We start from the raw sequence: 22,019 nt of genomic DNA, 5'->3' as shown, positions 1-22,019 counted from the left end.
AACTCTGATCAACCGTGGGGCACAGGCCAGGCCCTCGTGGCCTCACCTCCAAAGCTACAGGTCAGCTTGTCTCTCTCCCAGGCCACAGTCGGATCCTGACTACGATCTCAGGCACGAGTCAGGCGCCGGTTCTCCAATTCCAGGAAGCGTATGTCAAAGCCTCTCTCACTGGGGCCGGGTGTGAGCGGCAGTGTCCGCGCTCCCCCACAGGGGGTCCGGTTACCTGCTCGAAGCCTGGCAACAGTCATTCCTCCCCAGAACTCTCCTCCCCAGGTTCTTTCTGTCCCGCCACACTGTCCCCTTAAAATCTTCCAAACTCTCTCTCTCGCTATGTGTGTGTGCGCGCGTGTACATGCGTGTACATGTGCGTGTGTGCACGTGCATGTGTGTGTGCGTGTGGTGACGGTGGGGCTCAAGAGTTACAGAGCAGGTTTTCATCCATTTTTTACAAAACCTCCACACATGGACTGGATATCTGGTATCTATTTTATTATTAACACCTAAGGCAAAAGAGAGTCAGAAAGGGTCCCATTGAACGTTCTAATACACATACGTAGCCTGGCAGAGTCTAAAGCTAATATAGTAACCTCACTCCTGAGTTTTTATTTGGAGACTTTGGAACCTGTAGCTCTAATTTACCCTCCCTCAGTTGCACACTATTGTTACCTAGCACTTTCGTTCTTTTTCTAACACCACACATTAGATTTTACAATTAATTTTAAAAGGCTAATTTGTTTAGATTTGACATACATACTTACCAAGTTCTCTTGGGGGGGGAGGGGTAGAGGGAGAGGGAAAGAGAGAATCCCAAGCAGATTCCATGCCCAATGCTGAGCCTGATGCAGGGCTTGGTCTCACAACCTAGAGATCATGACGTGAGCCAAAATCAAGAGTCAGATGCTCAATGGGTCAAGCCACCCAGGTACTCCTACCAATTTCTTTGTTCACTATTCCTTCTCAGTCTTCAGACCTTCCTCCTGGAATATTTCCTTCTTCCTGAAATAAATGTTTACAAGTTCCTTTACTGGGACTCCGTGGTGATAAAACTCGCTTTTTATTTGAAACATCTTTTCTTGGAAAATCTCTTCACTTCACTCTTGTTCTTTAATGACTAATCCAGAATCTAGGTAGGTTGACAGATATTTTTCCCTGAGAAAGCAGACAACATTCCGTGTCTTCTTGTTGAGAAGTCTGTTCTTTCATTCTTTCATGGATAATCTGTCTCTCTACCTCTGCTGTTGTAGACGTTCATTATAACATGTGAGTCTGCAAATTTTTGTAGTTATTTATCCTCTTTGCATATATGGTGCTCCCTGTATCTTAGAATGCATGCCTTTCATCCGTTCTGGAAAAATGATCTTCTATTAGCTCATCAAATATTGTCTCTAATTGGCCATACTAAACTTCATTTACCATTTGTGTCTCAGTTTTAAAAAAATATTTTCTACCTTCTTGGCCTCTTTGTTGCATTCTGGAGAATTTCTCTGGATACAAATTCCAATTCACCAATTCTCACTTCAGTCTTATCACATCTAGTGTTGAATCCATCCATATCCACTGAGTTTTTACTTCCAAACAGTTTTATTTTTTCCTTTCTGAGAGTTTTATTTGGTTATTTTCCAAATTTGTCTAGTCATCTGTCCCTCACTGATTCCATCCTTTCCTTTTTCTTTAAATATCTCAGAGGCAGCTAATATTGTGTGGCTAATAGTTCACACCTGAAATCCTTGGAGGCTAAATTCTGCTGTGTGCGTCCTTGTAGACTCAGGCATGGAGGCTTGGTCCTTGTGTTTCTGGCAACCACAGACTGTGAGGTCATGTTTGTTTTGAGGTTAATCTGTAAGAGTCTTGGGTCTCAGTGGGGCCCCCAGAAAGGATCTGTATTTTTGTCAGGAGCTGGGACTGCACACTGGAAGCTAGAGCAGCCCCCTTTGAGTGCCCCACTGAGGGCCAAGTCCAAGGCTCCACTTCCTCCCCCCTGCCAGCTCAGGGGTGCTCATGTCATCATTCAACTTCAGGGAAACCTGTCTTTACAGTCCTTCACGCTCACAGCTCCCTGCTCCAAAGAGGTTCCAGGTCTCAGTTTTACACGGCATGGTTTTTGTTCTGTTTTGCCCTTGGAGATTTCCTTTGGTTCCCCAAATCCCAACAATGTATCAAAAGGTATCTTTTATCCAGAATCTAGGTTGTTGGGGTTTTTTTTCCCCCTAGCGGGAAGCTCTTCAGAGCCTCTAGTCCACCACACTACTGAAAATGTAAGAAGTCTGGAGTATAGTTTTCATCTGTAGATAATGAAAAGCCATTAGAGGCTGTTTTGAAGATTTGTGTGTTAGATCTCTGTGGAGATTATGCGACTGATAGGAGTGAGGTTCCGGCGCAAAGATCACTGACAAAGGTATCCTAATAGAGCAGGCGACAGATGACAAGAGCCCCCAAAGTAGGGCCAGAGATGACAGTTAAGATATGATTGCCATAGAACAGTCACAATTTAGTGCCTGAATATTTCTGAATAATTAAGCTTTTCCGAAGTCTGTAGGTAGTAAAGGACTGGTAACTATCATTAGCGAAGCATGAAGTACTCCTTTCTGAGTTTTTCTTTTCTAAATTAAATGAGTCAAATACCTTCCAGGAAGCAAGACGTCCTTTTAATCTATATTTATTCAAAGTCTTTGACCTTGGCATGAGCCACACAAAGCTATCAAGATTTGTAACACCGACAGCCCTTTGCTTATCTTGAGGCAAGGCCATACAGCGTGCTGATCCCGAATATAAAAGAAACACCTGCTGCCAAACTCTGAGGCACTTCCGAATACCTCTGTAGGGCATTAGTGCTGCCATCTCTCTCTGCCTCTCTCTCTCACGCACACACGTGTGCGCGCACACATGCTATAACATCTTTCGAAAGGGAAAAAGGACACTTGTAGGAGTCTAGTCAACCCAGGAGAAAGTAGGTTATTCATCGTCTACCTCACCCAGTCCTCTGAAGCATACGAAGCCAAAGGAAGAGGAAAAGTCAAGTACCATTATTTGCGTTTTGTGCAAACGGCTAACTTCAGGGAAGGTGAGGCTGTGGTTTGACCATGCTGGGCGTGCTGGACTGAAATCAATAACAAGGGCACAGAGATGAACCGCTGGACAGCACAATTCTGCCCTCAGAATTGTATTAAGGGATTGGGCATGTCTGGTGATGACCTATATTTGAGGTTTGTGGTGGCTTTTTTTTTTTTTTCAATAGTAATGGAATGCCCAGATCTCTGAAATGCAGGGCACACATATAACCAGCATCCCGAAAGCAGAGTTAAATTTTTTTTTTAAAAATTAGGTGTCTCAAGAAAAGAGGGACTGATTCGAGAAGTAGGAAAAACAATCGTCTAAGTCCCAATTTGGTTACTTTAGTGTACTGATATTCAGCATTTCCAGAACACAGCGATTTATATGGATGTCTCACAGGAACCTCAAATGGAACATATCCCAAACACGGCCTTTAACATATCCCCCCAGACAGTTGTCTCCCCACCACCTTCCCCTTCTCAGTAACACCATCACATGCTGCTTCCCAAAGGCAGAACGCTGGGGCTCATCCTCGTTCCCACCCCATCCTCATTCCAACCACCAGTCACCAGGAGTCCTGAGGGCTGAACTCCAAAACGAATCTCTGATCTGTACACCTTTCTCCATCGCTCTGCCTCCACACTCAGTCATGGTCACTTGGACAGTCTACCTATATTTTTCATTCATCTTTCTGCTTCCGCCTCCCCCCATAATGCATTCTCTCCCAGTTTATGTTTAAGTAAATACAGGTCAGATGACAGCATTCCTGTGCTTCAAATGCTCCCACCGTGCTCAGAATTCAGTCTGAAACCCCTCCCTCTGACTGCCTGTCCTGTGTGACGTGGCTCTGTCTACTGCTCGCTGATCTCCGCTCATACCACTGTCCCCTGATTTGCTTGCAATTCTACGAGAAAACTAACCTCTTCTTCCTGCCCCTGGGCCTTTGAACTTGCTGTTCCCTTTGCTTAGAATGCTCCTTCCAGGCCTCTTCATCCTTATCTCACAGCACACCATCTCTGTGTAGGGGTCTCCTCTTATTACCCTAACTGAAGCTGACATGCGTCCATCCCAGTGCTTTTCCTTAATAGCACAGGTTACAGCCTGTACTATTTTTTTGTTTATTACTGGTTACCTTCACCAGCACAGAAGTCCCTTGAGGTAGATAAGGCCTGCCCTGCTCACGGCTGTATCTCCATGCCTACCACCAGTGCCTGACACATGATAGAAACTCGAGAAGCACCTGTTGAATTAAAACCAAATTTCTCAATCTTCCCTTCTAGAATCTTATTCCTGTTTATCAACCAATACCTAGTTGTTGATAGCTATTTCAGTTTATTCTATAAAAAGCTGGGCAATCTCTGGGTTTTGGCTCAAATTTGGAGAGCTGGTTTCCTAAGTTGGGGTCTAGGGGAAACCTAGCATTACAATCAGTAAGAATTAGAGCAACACTCCTTATTAGTATTCAAATGAACAAATCTTGTGGCTTTGTTGAATAGAATGCTGTTTCAACAAAGACTCGACAATACTGAGCATTCCTTCTAGATCTCATTCCATCTTTACCCAGACGACCTCCCCATAAGCTTCCACTCTTCTCCCTTCAATATATGACCAATTTCTGACTCATCCAATATTCAGTTGAGTAAAGATGAACCGAGAACCCAGTCTGTGCCAGGCACCATGCTAGGAACTGCAGCCTAGAAGTTGAAGGTAGAAGGATGATGGTGAGGTACCAACAGGCAGAGTCTCTCCACGCCCCTCCCCCTAAGCTGAATCCCCAAGGCCCTTCCCCAAGCACAGTCACCTAAATACAAGCTCCTGCTGCCCGAGAAGAACTGTCTCGATGGGTCAGAGATGAAGACTTCGAGTCAAAACAAAAGCCAGATTAACTTGTCACAGAGGGAGTTTGGGGAGAATATCGCTTCAGCCTGACTCTCCCTACCCTACCCCTCTAAGTATCCACCTCAGACTAGAGGTCCCCTGAGGGAGGAGACAAACAGAAGAAGCAAGAGTTAGATACTGGCAAGGAGGCCTTGTGCCCTGAGTCTGCCCAGAGCCCAGTCGTGGGAGCTGGGGAGACCAGGGGGAGGCCAGCCATCCCTCTACCCACCAAGTATTTCTTGAGCACTTACTGCTGGCGAGCCACACTTCTAGGCCCTGTGCGCTCAGCAGGAAAGAGAACAGAAAAAACGTTCTTTCCCTCGTCTGCTTTCATTCCGAGGGTGAAGAGGATTTCTGCTTGTTCCCCAGGTGGAGCTTGGAAAAGTGAGTGACATTTAGAGTCCCCCCATCTGTCTTTACCTCATGCCAGCGGCCCAGGATGGCAGCAGCTGAACAGTCATGCAGGTAGGCGGGTCTGGGAACAGGGCATCTTGGGGCGGTCATTCAGAGGCCCCTGCCACACGCGAGAGGTGTGGGAGAGCACCCAGCAGTGCCTGAAGGCTGTAGAATCAGCTGAGAGAGAGAGTGGCAGAAGGGAGAGGGCTTCACCAGTGGGACAGAGAGGATGCTGCAGACACAGCCTCATACCTTATACCCACACAGTGCTATTAAGATAACCAGTGGACTCTGGCGGAAAAAGATGTAGACAATTAGAAAACAGTGGGCTGTTTCCTCTCAGCAGAAGACAGTTTTAACAGATGCCCATCCCCAAAGTCCTGATGCTAAAGCTGGTCTCTGAAACTTGAATGCCATCCTCGAGAGGAGGAAGAAAAGGAAATCCTGAATTGACTGAGTTTAAACCAGAAATGACTGAGGAAACAAAATAAGCTTTTATTTTCGGTCATCAGGAAATTTAAGATTATCTTGAATTGTAAAAAAATATAGCTACCCCTTTTGGCACACTGAGGGGGTCATAGCTTGAAAATACCATGCCGATGACTCAGGGATGAATAAGACCCACCTCCGCCTTTGAGGGGGGCTCCTCCATCTCTCAGAAATCCCTTGGTCTTGCCTCCCCACAAAGAGCTGCTCAGCTCTCTCTCTGCCCTCCAGACTTTCCTCCCTCTACAACCCACTACCTTGAGTAACAGCATCCAGAAACCGAGGAGAAATCACCCATGCTGTCTCTGGGCTCTTGCCACATCAGAGACAGATCCTGCTTTCAGACCAGACTTGAGGTGACGTGAAAGGAAAAGCTAAATAAATAAAAGCTGGGCCGACACCAGTGCTCTTGTATATTTCCTCTTTATATCCTTGAACATGATTTCAAATTTGATGCGTTTTGAGCACTTCCTCCTTTCAAACAGACGATCCCTTGGCTAATGTAACAATCAAGTGTCAACCAGGGATGAGGAAAATCCTACATCATTTCAAAAGCTGACTCTGCCGGTAGTGAACCTCATCGCTGAACTTGGGAGGACACCCAAGCGCTGCTCATGCTGCTCTTTTACAAAACGACGATAACTCTTCTCTGGAGACACAATTAAAGTATATGCCAAAAATACAGAAAGAACACTGCGAGGATGACTGTCTTCCATTTAGGGGGTACTTCAAAGGACACTTATTTAGTGGATATTTAGTGGATACTTACTATGTGCTAAACACTGGCTTAGAGGAAGAGAATGAAATGAACAAGACACAGACCTCTCAAAAAGAAATCATAGTCAAATCAATGGAACAGGATAGAGCGCCCAGAAATAAACCCGCTCCTATCATGGTCAACTAATTTACTACAAAGCAACCAAGTAAGAGATACTCTCTTCAGTAAATGGTGCTGAGAAGACTAGATAGCCACACGCAGGAGAATGAAGCTGGACCACTACCTTCCACCATGCACACAAATCAACTCAAAATGCCTCAAAGATTTCGGGTAAGACCTGAAGCCATGACACTTCTAAAGGAAACACAGGTGGCAAGCTCTGTGACATCAGTCTCGGTGAGAACTTTTTTAATTGGACGCTAAAAGCAAAGACAACAAAAGCAAAAGACAGGAAATAACAAGCGTTGGTGGAGATGTGGAAAAAGGGGATCTTGTGCACTGTGGGTGGGAATGTAAGTTGGTGATCGCACTGTGGAAAACAGTGCGGAGGTTTCTCAAAAAATAAAAAACAGAAATACTGTATGATCCAGCAATCCCACGTCTAGGTATTTCACTGAAAAAAATGAAAACACTAACTTCGAAAAGATATCTGCTCCTCTGTCTTCACTGCGGCATTATTTACAATAGCTTAGATATGGAAACAATCTAGTCTAAATGTCCATTGATGGATGAATGGATACAGAAAACGGGACACGCACACACACACACACACACACACACACACACACACACACAGGATTATTTAGCCATAAAAAAGAAGGAAATCTAGCCATTGCAACATGGATGGAACTTGAGTACATCACACTAAGTGAAATAAGTCAGACAGGGAAAGACAAATTCCGTATGATCTCACTGATGTGTAGAATCTAAAAAAACAAAACAAAGCCAATCAACCAACCAAACACAACAAGCTCATGGGTATAGAGAACACCCTGACAGTTGCCAGAGGGGGCAGGGGATGGGCAAGATGGATGAAGGGGGTTAAAAAGTACAAACTCTCAGCTATAAAACAGGTCAGTCGAGGAGACCTGATGTATGGCACGGGGGGCTCTTAGTTAATACCACTGTATTGTATATTTGAAAGCTGCTAAACAGTAAATCTTGAGGATCATCACTGTATTCTCTGCCCCAGAAAAAAATTGTGACGATGCACTGGTGATGGATGTTAACTAGACTTACGGCGGTGATCGTTTCGCAACATACACAAATACTGAATCATTAGGCTGTACGCCTGAAACTAACATCATGTTCTACGTCAGTTTTATCTAAATTTAAAAAATCATGGTCTAGTTGGTTTGACAGCAGGGAGGAATAACAGGCAATTACGAGAGAGAATCGATGCTAGATCTGGAGCACGCAGAGGGCCGTGAGAGCCCAGAAGATGAGCAGTAACCCTGCCTTCGGTGTGTCGGGAAAGGCTTCCAGGGAGAAACAGCAAATTCGCTGAATCTTAAGGATTCACACAAATGAATTCCCATGCAAGGGGCGGGGCTTCCCAGCCGAGGAAGGGGCGCGTGCAAAGCACTGGAGACAACATGGCGTTTACGGCAAGTAGCTCAGCAACCATAGCTGGACGGTCACATGTGACCGGGGAGGAGGGTGGTGACAGGTACAGCTGGAGAGAAAACCAGGAGCTTATCTGCCATGCTAAGGTGCTAAGACTTCATCCTAGGGGAGCTTCTCACAGTTGTGACCTGATTAGAGTTGCATTTTAGAAATGTCTGAAGTCTCTAATTCTGTTTTGACCCAATTGCTCTTTCTAACTTGCCTCCTCCGATCCTTTCTTTCCACCACCTCCACGGCCACCTTCTTGAAGCAAGGTTATATCACGTCCTTGCTTAGAACACTTCGGAGGCTCCCCATTGTTTTTCAGACACAACTGACACCCCTCAACATCGTTCATCAGGACACGGGGCACACACGCCGGCCTTAGTCTGTCAGGGCTGTGATAACAAAATGCCACAGACTGGGCAGCTTATAAATAACAGAAATTTATTTCTCACAGTTCTGGAGGTTCAAGTCCAAGATCATGGCGCACATCACCAGCACAGTCAGGGTCTGGTGAAGGCTGCCAGCCTCTCACTGTGTGCTGGCGGGGTGGAAGGGACTAGGCAGCTCGATGGGGTCTCATAAATCACTGATTCCATCCATGAGGGCTCCATCCTCCTGACCTAATCACCTCCCAAAGGCCCCACCTTCTAATATCATCACCTTGGGCATGAAGTTTTCAGGATGTGAATTTGGGGAGGGGGGCACAAACACCCGGAGGACAGCAATGTCCCTTTGCCTAGGGACTCAAGCGTTACATCTGTGATCCTGTAATTATTCATCGTGCTGCCTTTCACATCAAAAGTGTCCTGGTCTCAGGGCTCCCGAGTGGCTTAGTCGGTTAAGTGTCTGCCTTCTGCTCAGGTCACTTTCTCCAGAAAGCCTCTCCGAACACCTGAATCAGGGACAGGTGCCCTCCCGGGTGCTTCCCTGTCCTCTCCCTATTCTTACACTTACCTCACTTGTCTGATTAGACTTGATCCCTGGGCTGGGGGCTACAGAAAGACAGGGATCTGGTTTATCACTGAGTATCAAGTAGTTAGCACCACGGCTGGCACATAGTAGGTATTTGGGATATTTTTATAGCACAAATAATTTACTCATTTTTGGAAAAACATACACAGTCATTTGTTTCATTCATATAAGTCTGCTTGGGACTGAGATGTCTGAGAGGTCAGTCATTTTGATGAAGAACCTATCACCTTACTTTAGATCGTCTGGTTCTCCTAATTTGGACTGTTGGTGGGGTTATGTGACATTTTTGTAATACACAGACTCATTAGTAAGGGAGAAAAGGATTTAGGCCGGGTGGTTTCTTGACCTAAAATTCACAAAGAACTCAAAAGTCAGTATCTCTTAATATTTCTTTTAGTCATCATAATGATGAACAAATTTGGCCAGTGTGTGACAAACAAAAGGTGGCATCTTTAAATGTAGTTATATCCTGCCAGCCTTTTAATTATTTAATCGACTTCTACTGCAAATGATTGTGATTTTGCTCTATTCACTCCTTTCAATGGAAGCCTTTAATAGTTTCGTTTATGTCTACTTTTCATGTGTGAATCATGTTTTCCTATATTTTTGAGGTTAAAAAGGAGGGAACAATTAAGTTAAAAAAGATTTTAATTGGTTTTCTTAATACCAACCATATAATACACAGTTGCTATGTTGATAACCTCTCAAATTTCTGTAGTCAGTTCTGTAATTCAAAGCGTGCTTTGTAATGCTCTGATGATTGATATGAAGACTCTTGCGGAGAAATGTGAAAGCATACAGCAACTGCCCTCAGAATGGAAGCCACCAGTACAATGCACCCAATTCATGAGCAACATACAAATACAGTACGCAACTGCTTGAAAAGCAGAGTATATACCTAGAAGCAGCAAAGAGCAGAGCCCAGCGTCAATGCTCTGCTAATGGCGGATTCACCATGACACCCATGGGTGGGCTGGGGAATTCCCGCATCAGACTAGTCTCTTACTGAATCAAACAGGTGCGTGCTTCAGATGCTGATTAGTGCTACTGAGAAGACAGAGTGGGGACGAGGCACGGGGAGTGCCAGTGGTGTGTCAATTTTTAGTAAAATGTTCAGGAAAGTCTCCCAAGACCCTAACGTTTCAGCAGGACTGGAAAAAAAGAGGGAGAGAGAGCGCGCGTGTGCCAGAGAGCGAGAGAGCATCCTGTATGGGACTCAGGAATGGCCTTCGGAACAACAGGTACTTCTCTACGTACAACATGCTCAGCCACCTTCTAGCTGTCCTGGAGGACACCTGCTTCCCCAGGGCATGTGGAATGCACTCTGCGAGGGCACCAGTGTTCCCCACGACCTTTGTCGTGCTTGTCTTCTGTAGGCTGGAGATGACCCCGGGGTCGATGCAGAGGTAACAAGACTGGGGACAAAGAAGTATGTGGATGGGCCTGTCGGGATGTCTATGTGAGGATATTCACGTCCCGCAGAAATGCCTGCCATGGGACAGTCCCTGTGGAAGAGGCCCTCAAAGAGCAGGTGGGCAAGACATTCTGTTTACTGGCCGCCAATTGTCCTCTTTTCCAGGTCACTCCTGTGGCTGTCCAATAGGCTTTGACCATGTGGTGGGGATGGAGGCTTGGCAGGGCTCCCTGACATGAACTCCTCCTGGCCAGGGTGACCTGGCCGCCCAACTGCAGAGTGCCTAAGCTGTCGAGAGTAGAGGTTACAGCTACATCCCCAGCCTGGCACCATTTTCCAGGGAAAACAGCCAGTGACCCGGTGTCAGCTTGGTCATACCGGACCTCTCCACTATAAAGGGAGCAGTGCTTTGCCCTCATGGGGGTGCATATATTCTGGGTGCAGACTTGCCTACCCTGCCTGCAGCCCTTCAGGGGGCAGTGTGAGTGAACTTACAGAAGCCCTTAGCTACTTTGGCATCATCACAAACAATTCTACACAAACTGGAGTATTCAAAAAAGAGCAAATGGTTCCAACTCTTTTTATGAGTCTAGCAAAATCTCAATATCGAAATGTGATAGAGAGTATTAGAAAAGATAATCCCAGTTAATTTCACTCCTAGATGTAGAAGCAGAACCCCTAAATGAAACACCAGCAAATCAAAGTCAGCAACATATCCATAAGAAAATAGAACACGGCCAAATTGAGTGTATTCAAGGAAGTCAAGGTGGTTTTAATATTTGGAAATCAACTACTTCCCAAATTAATAGTTCAAGGAAGAAAAACCTACAAGCATTAATACAGATGCTAAAAATGGAGAAAATTCAACGTATACTCATGAGAAAACCATTAATGAATTAGGAACGGAGATCTGCAAAATACATACAGCAAACCCGTCTTTTTTTTTTTTCTAAAAGATTTTTATTTATTTGACACAGAGAGAGATCACAAGTAGGCAGAGAGGCAGACAGAGAGAGAGGGGGAAACAGGCTCCCTGCTGAGCAGAGAGCCCGATGTGGGGCTCGATCCCAGAACCCTGAGATCACGACCTGAACTGAAGGCAGAGGCTTAACACACTGAGCCATCCAGGCGCCCCCAGCAAACCCATCTTAATGGCAAAATGTTGAAAGAATTCTCTTAAGATACAGACCAAGTATAGGAAGCCCACGATCACACTTTCATTCAACATTGAGTGGTTCTACTTAGCATGGGGAGGTAAGAAAATATGAAGGATACAGTTTATAAACAAAGAAACAATTTTGCCATCAATCACAGATGATATAATTTTCAACATTAAAGACCCAGAAGAACCGGGGCGCCTGGGTGGCTCAGTGGGTTAAAGCCTCTGCCTTCAGCTCAGGTCATGATCCCAGGGTCCTGGGATCGAGCCCCGCATCGGGCTCCCTTCTCAGCGGGGATTCCCCCACCTCTCTCTCCGCCTACCTCTCTGCCTACTTGTGATCTGTCTGTCAAATAAATAAAAATAAAAATAAAATCTTAAAAAAAAAAAACCCAGAAGAACCTACAGATAAATTAGGAAAATTGGTGACAGTTAATTAAGCAAGGTTGCTGCCTCCAAAATCAAAATACAAAAATTAATTACACTCCTTTTCACCATCAACAGTTGGAAAATGCAATTTATGAAATATCATTTAGGGTAGCAGCAAAAATACATAATCAACTAGGACTTAATCTGACAAAAGATTTGGGAAACCGTATGCAAGAAAACTGTAAAACGTATTAAAGAAGACTTAAATGAATAGAATGATGTGGTGTTGTACATCAGGAAAAACTGATTTAAAGATCTGAGACTGTAGGGGACAAGTCCCTCTGCACCTGGGACACTCCTGCTGGCTGTTAACCACTTTTCTTGCCTAGCAAAGCACCAGCCAAGGAGCAAGCCTAGACCGGTTGAAACTAGTCCAAGACAAGATGGCCACCAACTGGACTTTTCACGGACTTTCTCCCTCTTTATAATGCTAAAAATCACGCCCAGAGATGGAGACTTAACATGAAAATGAAACATACAATGTATGGAGAAGCTTGTTCTGCCAACCCTGCCTACGTGCCCAAGTTCTGTGTACTGTCCCACCCCTACAGGATTAGATGTCACTCCTTGTGTGGCTTAGGTCCTTTAAAACTGTCGCTGGCTAGTGTTCAGGTCTGGCTCCTTTGTCACAGCTGTGTTTCCCTTCAGCTGCGGCTGTTGCCCCCATTAAGCCTTGCCGGTGCCTTTAAATTTGTGGTTCAGCCTTGTTTCTACTGTTGCTGGGTCCCAGGACACAGTCTGGTAAAGACTGGCAGTGTCAATCAAAACTAATAGGTCTTTTTTTCCACCCAAAGAACTTGACAAGCTTTTATGTGGGAAAGCAAAAGACCAAAAAGAGACAAAAACACTCCCGATGAGGGAAAAGTCATCAAGAATTATTGCAAAGATAGGGTAATTAAAACTATCTGTTGGGGCACCTGGGTGGCTCAGTGGGTTAAAGCCTCTGCCTTCGGCTCAGGTCATGATCCCAGGATTCTGGGATCGAGCCCCGCATCGGGCTCTCTGCTCGGCGGGGAGCCTGCTTCCCTTCCCCTCTCTCTGCCTGCCTCTCTGCCTACTTGCGATCTCTGTCTGTCAAATAAATAAGTAAAATCTTTAAAAAAAAAAAAAAAACTATTTGTTGGTGCAGGGACAGTCACATAACTTCTGGTGCAGAATAGAGTCCAGAAACAAATCCATACATATGGGTAAACTTGCTTTAGGATATAAATAGCATCGCAGCTTTTCAAACTTTCATTGGAGAAAAAGCAGACTTTTCAATTAATGATGCCAGGACAGCTGGTTATCCATTTAGAAGTAAAACCGGACTCCTGCTTCAACCACTCATAAAAACCAGTTCTAAAGGCATTAAAATTGTAATTGTGGAGAGCAAAACCAGGAAAATTTTAGCCTCGATAGACATGGGCTATATGGTCTTGAGACAAGAAAGAATTTAAATAGCAAGATACAAAAAGTACAATCCATAAAGAATAAAATTCTACCTCATTGAAATTGAGAATTTCTGTTACGCAAAAGACTCCTTGCAAAGAGAGAAGACAAGTCACAGACTGGAAAAACTTTACGAAATGAAATGTTTCGCTTCCAGAATAGATAACAGAATTCCTACAAATCAGCTAAGAGAAGGACAAACAACCAAATAGAAAAATGGCCAAAAGACATGAACGGACATTTCACAGACGAGGAAGCATGAATGAACTACACACATGTGAAAATACGCTCCATTTCACTATTTGAAAAAACTTCTAGAACAAATACTATACTAATTCTCACTCAATAGATTGGCAATTTCTCTTTTTCCAAAGATGACAATAGGAAGGCTGGGTGAGGAAGTGGGACAACTAGAACTCTGGAGAAAACTGGGCATTCTCTAGTTAATTTGAAGATATGTATACTGAACCATCAGCAATTTCACTTCCAAATCTATGCCCCAGAGCAACTCTTGTTCATGAGAAGCAGGAGGCGTATGTAAGTATGTTCACAAACAGCACTGTTCACAATGCAAAAAAACCTTGTCATGGTACTGATGATAGTGGAACAGAACACATGCACTCAAACGTACGTGTACAGTAAACACCGTACAGCATTTGTGGAAACAAGCGACAACCACGTACACGCACAGATGAATCTCAAGAACGTGTTATTGAGTGATAAAAGAAGTCACCAAAAATAAATTCAAAACGACCCCATGTAGGTAAAGTTGAAAACCCTGTAAAACCAAGTAACATATTGTTTAGAGAATAAAAGTAAGTGGTGAAACTATGAAGAAAGCAAAGAATGATGAGCACAAAATTCAAGAGTGGCCACTCAGGCAGTTAAAGAAAGGGATGGGGTCAGTGGAGCCATGACGGAGGTTCAGTGAGGGCGCAAGGACTCCCCCACGCTGCAGGCCCGTGGGAACAGCAGACCGCTGAGTGCCCAAGGAGGGAGAAGGCAAGAGAGGAGAGGATGGTGTACAGAATGACTTTCCTCCTGTATTTTTGCCATGGGCTGAAGTTGCCAAAATCATAACACGTAAAGCAGAACCATTTGATGACAAGATAAGTTGTAAACTGGACAGAATTTATCAACAGAAATTCAGAATAATGTATTTTAGAATCTGCATCAGGGGTGCCTGGGTGGCTCAGTTGTTAAGCGTCTGCTTTCTGCTCAGGTCATGATCCCAGAGTCCTGGGATCAAGCCCCACATCAGGCTCCCTGCTTGGCAGGAAGCCTGCTTCTCACTCTCCCACTCCCCCTGGTTGTATTCCCTCTCTCACTGTGTCTTTCACTGTCAAATAAATAAATAAAATCTTAAAAAAAAGAATCTGCATCAAATTGTAAAAATAAAATAATAATATAAATAATAAATAACGATGAAATAAATAAAAAGCCTACTTTATTTGAGAGGGGACAAAGATGTCATTTCATCATTATAATAGTAAAAATATGGAAATAACTAAGTTACCATTAATACAATACTGGTTAAGTAAAATAGAATACATCCATACTATGGCATATTATTATAGTAGTTACAAAAATTTAAACAGACCAGGAATGGAAAATGGATCAAGAGAACAGAAAAGAGTTGTTAAACAGATACTATTTACTACAGGTTAAAGAGTCATTTTAAAACAGTAGAGAAAAATGAACTAGGCAATAAATGTTCTTGAGACAATTGGCTGCCCATCATATCTAGAACCAGTAACAAATACTTTAAATCCAGATGGATTAAAATACTAAAACAAAACTTAAAAATTGGTGAATATGTACTATGAATTTGATATAAGGGAAACCTTCTTTAAAACACACAAAGGGGGACGCCTGGGTGGCTCAGTCGGTTAAGCCACTGCCTTTGGCTCAGGTCATGATCCCAGGGTCCTGGTCAAGTCCCCTATCGGGTTCCTTGCTCAGCAGGGAGCCTGCTTCTCTCTCCGCTTCTGCCTGCCACTCTGCCTGCTTATGTGCGCTCCCACGCTCTCTCTCTCTGACAAATAAATAAATAAAATCTTTTAAAAAATAAAATAAAATAAAATAAAACACACAAAGGGCCACCAAGGTGGCCTAGTTGGTTGGGCATCCAACTTTTGATTTTGGCTTGGGTCATGATCTCAGGGTCCTGGGATTGAGCCCAGAGTTGGGCTCCCCACTTAGCCGAGTGTCTGCTTGAGCAGTCTCTCCCTCTGCCCCCCTGCCCTGCCGCTTGCACGCACGTGCACATGCTCTCTCTCTAAAACAAAACAAAACACACACACACACACGGTATTTGTCTTTCTCTACTTATTTCACTTAGCATTACACCCTCTAGGGTATAATTTGTTGTTGTTACAAATGGCAAGATCTCTTCTTCATGACTATATATGTGTATATCTATGTGTGTATATATATACATAAACACACACAAACACATACACACAACGGAATATATATGTATATATATGCACTGGAATAGTACTCACATATATATGAATATATATACACACACATCACATCTTCTTTATCCCTCCACTTATTGACAGACCCTTGGGTTGTTCAGTATCTTGAACATTGTAAATAATACTGCAGTAAACATAGGGGTGCAAGTGTCTTTTTGAATTACTGTTTTTATCCTCTTTAGGTAAATACCAGTAGTGGGATTACTAGATCGTATGGTATTTCTATTTGTAATTTTTTGAGGAACCTCTATGTTGTTTTCCAGTGGCTGCACCAATTTACATTCTCACCAACAGTGCACACAGATTCCTTTTTCTCCACATCCTTGCCAACACTTGTTATTTCTTGTCCTTTTTATTCTAGCCAATCTGACAGGTGTGAAGTGGTATCTCGTTGTGATTTCCATTTGCATTTCTCTGATGGTTACTGATATTGAGCATCTTTTCATGTGTCTGTTGGCCATCTGTTTGTCTTCTTTGGAAAGTTAGACCAAAAAAAAAAAAAAAAGGACAAATACCATATGATTTAACTCATATGTGGAATCTAAGAAATGAAACAAAGGAACAAACAAAGAAACAGAGACAAACAAACAATAAAACCGACTCTTAAATACAGAGAACAAACTGGTGGCTTCCAGAGGGGAGGTTGGGGGGGGATGGAATAGATAAAGGGAATTACGAGGTACAAACCTCTAGTTATAAAGTAAGTCAGTCACAGAGATGAAAAGTACAGCACAGGAAATATAGTCAATACGACTCTAATAATGTTGTCTGGTGACAGATGGTGACTACACTTATCGTGGTGAGCACTACTGGGTAGTGTACTGAATTGCTGAATCCATTATGTTGCACACCTGAAACTTATGTAACAGTGTATGTTAATTATACTTCAATATACAATAAATTTACCAAAATATAAAACACAAAAGCTCTGGAAGGAAATAATAATACACACGACTACATAAAACAAAACTTCTACAAAAACAAGAAAACAAAAATCTTCTATAAAGAAATCTGAAAACCAGTCCCTAGCCTAGAAGACGATATTTGCAACATAAGTCACAGAAAGGATTAGTAAGTGGAAATTAGTAATGGAGAACCCTCACTAAAACGGAGTCTGGAGGTCTCCCCAGGGGAGCTCTCAGGCCCTACCACTCCGGTCAGTTGCAGGTGCAGCAGGAAGGGTCGGAGTTGACCTTGCACGTGCACATAACTCACCATTGAGGTGGAGGAAGAGCCGCTTTCCTTATCCCCTTCCCCTCCAGCAGCAGCTCAGCCAATGAGAAGCCCCTACACTTGGAACTCTCAGTCTTCCCAACTACCCATTTTCTCCTTAAGAAAGTGTACCTCACCCTTGTTCCTTGGATTTGCCTATGTTTGGCCACCACTTGTTTATCCTGGATTGCAATTCTTTTATTCCCAAATAACCCCGTCTTTTGCCCATAAGATAGCTGGCAGTTTTTATTCTTAAGGTTAACAACATATATAAAAACGTTACAAAGTCATTTAATTTAAATAAACACAAGGCACAATCCAAAAGAAAAACAGATTAAGGATAAAAGCAGGCAATGCACAGACGAGGAAATACATGGAGATATGCAAATTATACCTACCACGCAATGCAACCTTTTCCAAGTGATAAAAATGTAAGACTTGAAAAATATCAAGTGCCAGTGAGGGTATGAGTGAATAAGTACTCTTATAAACTGCAAGCCAGTGTAAATGGGCACTGATATTTTGAGGGGCTATTTGGCAGTATTCACTAAAATGAAAATTGTGGTTATGATCCAGGGATTCCATTTCTAGGAATCCTCCCTAAAGAAACACCCACATACGTGCACAGAGCTATTCACTGAAGCATCACTTGTAATAGCGAAAAATATAAAACACCAACTGTCTATCAGCAGGGAAATAAACTATAATATCCAGGCAAAGTAGGAGTTAAAAAAAATAGGTAAATCTCTAGATATCGACATACACTGAAGGATTGCCAAGTGATATTGCTTTAAAAAGTTCCAGAAAAATACAGAAAATTCCAAATCAAAATAAAGTCAGTTCTCCATACTTTCAAAGGTACAGGTATGTATATAAATGCACAAAAAAAGACCCGAAGAGTAACTGACAGATTGATAACAACAGTTAACTCTGGGGAGGGAACTGTGTTGGGGTAATGGACAGTCAAGGAGGATTTTTTGACTCTATATTGTTTGAATTTCAAAAAATAAGAGTATATTCACTGATTACTTATCTAATTAAAAATAGATAAAACTTACAAAATGATACACAACTATAAATTCATATCTAATGTTATAGGCAAAGTCTCATTGGAACATAGTGAAAGGAAAAACTGGTTATGTAGAAAAGATTTTATAGCAATAGTGACATTTGAGCTGGGCCTCGCTGTTTAAATAGAATTTTGTCAAGCATCCATAACTTTGTGGAGGACTGTGGCAGATTGTATTTTCCAAAGATGACTGTACTAACACACACATCAATCTGTATGCTTTTCTTTCAATATGACATTGACACTTGTCCATAGAGGGGTGGGGGGTCTACAGTCCCTCCCCTTGAACTTGGGCAAGATTTTATGATTGCTTTATGAACTGAATGGGAAGGAAGTATCACAGCATGATTTTTGAGATTATTCAGCTTCTGCCTGGTCCTTTCTTTTACCGGATGCTCACCCTTGGAACCCAGCCACCATGCTGTGACAAAGCCCAAACTAGCCTATGTGGAGAGACCACACGAAGAGGCTCATGTGGAGAGAAACTGAGGCCCCCAGCCGATAGTGGGCACCAACTACGAGACACATGAGTGAATGCGCCTTCAGATGATTCCCGTCCTCAGGCTTTGTGTTCTCGGGCTGAGGCCCAAACATACGTCATGGGGCAGAGAAAAGTCATCCCCACTGTGCCCTGTCCTAATTCCTGACCCAGAGAATCCATGAGCAGGATAAATGGTTATTTTATGCCACAAAGTTTGAGAGCAATGTGTTACACAGCTGAAGTAACTGGAACAAAGACTTTCTAAGGAGAAGAAACTACACAAGTAACAGAACGTCGCAGAGCAACGTGACTGTTGGCAGTACTGGGTGATGAGGTCACAAATGCTGGCGGGGACCAGGCCGTGAAAAGTCTCCTATGACATTGTGAAAAGACTAGACATCCTATTGGCGTGGAAAACTGTGGAAAAGTTTTTAAGCTGGGAAGCGAAATGCTTAGACCAGCACTTTAGCAAGATACCTCTGAGACTGGTGTGAAGGAAAAGCGGGACAAAAGGAAGGCTCCAAAGTAGGAAAACTCCTCCAATCAAGAGAGTTCCAACCAAGGAACATGGTGGAATCATCCTTCACTCAATGTGTTTTGTGACTTTTTTCCTCTTCAGGGCTGCCTCTTAGGCTCATTTACATTCCATTTCACTTGTATTACAATGTTGGCAGGGGGAACTTATTTCCACACGAAAACGTGCCCATGGATATTCACAGCAGCTTCATTTAAACGTGCCCAAACTTAGAGCCCAGATGTTCTTCAGCAGGTGAATGGGTAAATACCCTGGTATATCCCATGCGGCACTAAAAACGAAGGGGCTATCAAGCCATGAAAGACACGGTGGAGTCTTCAATGCGCGCTGCCGAATACAAGAAGTCAGTCTGAAAAGGCCACATCCTGCGTGAGCTCAGCTATAGGACTTCCTGGAAAAGGCAAAACTATGGAGACAGTTAAAATCTCAGTGGCGGCCAGGGGTTAGGAGGAAGGGAGGAAAGGCAGGCAGAGCACAGGAGTCTGGCAGGGCCGTGAACTAGTCTGTATGATACTGTAGTGGTGGATACATGTCTTCAGACACTCGTCCAAACCCACAGAACACACAACACGAAGAATGATCCCTAATGGAAACCATGGTCTTTGGGCGATGAAAGCGTTAACGTAGGTTCACTGACCACAACAGATGTAAGGTTGTTCTTGTCTGGAGGCAGGCGTATGTGGGGAAATTTCTGTACCTTCCACTCAATTTTACTGTGAACCTAAAACTGCCTTAGAAAATGAAGCCTATTTTTAAAATATTGGGGGGTGGGGAACTCCGAGGGGACATTAGATCACAAGAACTTTTTTCTTACCATTCTTCTTTCAAGCTTCTGGATCTGGATCAGTTGACATAAAGTGTATTCTAAGAATATGGAGCAAGCTGTCTTGAAAATGGAAAGCATTTATAACGAATTATCCATGTGAGTAATAATACCATCCTTGTACTACAAATATCACCATAACCCACAACTCCGTGTTCCGTGTTTATTGAAATATCCTCCTCATCATTCTCATGACGAGTTTTATAAGAAAATTATATAAACACGAACCTGTAAAAGAAATCTATTCTAATCGACTACAGTTTTTATATTTTGGATATTGGGGATCTATAGGAGGAGGAAATCACAGCACGTGGCCTAAAGATGAGGGAACAGATGAAACTCGAAACATAAGGAGCCACCTCTGCAGTGAGGGAAAGGATGCCTGGCTGAACAGAAAAGCATAGAGAAATGAAGGGCTGAAAGATACTAATGAGAATGTTTCATTCTCATCTTGGCAGAGGGTCCCGAGTCCTATTTTTTTGAGAAAAGCAAGAGGAAGAATGTATTAAAAATTGAGTTTCTGAAGAACAGGGAGTATGGAGTGGATCCAGTGTGACTCAATCAGCCAAGCCCAGGTGGAAATGGATATGTCATTTATTGGAGGGCAGTTTGTATCATTTTATACCATACTTTCTCTACTGCTAATTATTCAAGAGGTGATTAGCCAATTTGTGGGATGCCGCACATCTTGTTTTTCACATTTTGGTCCAATGCTTGCTTATGAAAAATGTCACAATTTAAACTCTTTATCAAAGAGAAGCGAACACAAATGAAAAAAGGAACTCTAATTTTTCTGCATTTAAAACCATTCATAAGAGATTTGAGGTTTGCAGTTAATAATTTTCGACACAATGAAAAGGGAAAAAAGCAAAGTAGAGGGACTAAAATCCCACTGAAACAAATGTTAATCAAGATTACAGGATCATGTGTGGGTTGAATTCATCCATGCTAGTCTCATCCCTCATTATCGAAGTTAAATTAAAGCCATTGCTGCTGTATTTCACAAAATAAAATCTGATGAAAAGCAATTCCTGTCCAATGCTTCTTATTCATGTTCCTGAGTCACCTTTCTCATCTTTTAACCAATTTACCTGCATCCCAGAGGTTACCAACGTCTGCTGGCCCTTCTGATAGCCATTTAGTTGACGAGATAATGGAAGGAGGAATTGTCGGCAAAAGTGGCTTTGGATCATCCTCATAAAATAACATCAGGTCCTTAGAGAAAACAGGAGAGCACATGAAGGTTGAAAAAAGTAATTGATCCCAGTGTTTCAATTTGTTAAAGTAGATGGACAATTTATGGAGCTACAGTGTGTCTATATGTGCTAACATAAACACATTTTAATTGAAAGAACTCAAATATAAGTTAGCTATACACTCGGTGTCCACTGGGTACAGGGTGGTTTTCTACCCTTGGAGATCCTCACTCCTTGATGAAGACAGCTGGTGCAAGCAAGCCATGATTCTATTTGAGGCATTAACTGTCCCTATCAGCCCTTGAGCTATCTCGGAAGATGATTTTTCTGTACTACTGGCAATAATAAAGCTACCCGTGTGTATCTTTTATTCATATTTTAAAACTTTACCTTTTTATCATGGAGTAAAAATATAGATGATAATCCAGCCACGCAAGTTAAACAAATCAATGCATGGCCAGTCTTGTTTTATCTATATCCTCCCACTCCTCATCTGTTTTATTGTGAAGCAATCTTAGATATATCACTTATTTCAGTATATCTCTCGAAATGACAAAACCTCTTTAACAATGATTATTATTTAAAAAATTTTTTTAAAAGATTTTACTTATTTATTTGAGAGAGAATGAGTGAGAGAGAGCATGAGAGAGGAGAAGGTCAGAGGGAGAAACAGACTCC

General features: G+C 42.9%; 1 protein-coding gene across 1 annotated transcript in view; it reads right to left on the bottom strand.

The window, feature by feature from the left end:
• ENTHD1 (ENTH domain containing 1) overlaps nucleotides 1–22,019 on the bottom strand; it is a gene marked incomplete at both ends in the record, with an annotated part of 96,807 nt that overhangs the window by 25,322 nt on the left and 49,466 nt on the right. Inside the window, one exon of the mRNA XM_080810127.1 lies at nucleotides 21,237–21,360. Coding sequence (XP_080666253.1) covers nucleotides 21,237–21,360 — 124 coding nt within the window. The remainder of the gene's footprint in view (nucleotides 1–21,236; nucleotides 21,361–22,019) is intronic.

Source organism: Martes martes, assembly GCF_963455335.1.
Source record: "Martes martes genome assembly, chromosome: 8".
NCBI classification, from domain to species: domain Eukaryota; kingdom Metazoa; phylum Chordata; class Mammalia; order Carnivora; family Mustelidae; genus Martes; species Martes martes.
This window is presented reverse-complemented; position numbering and strand designations above follow the sequence as displayed.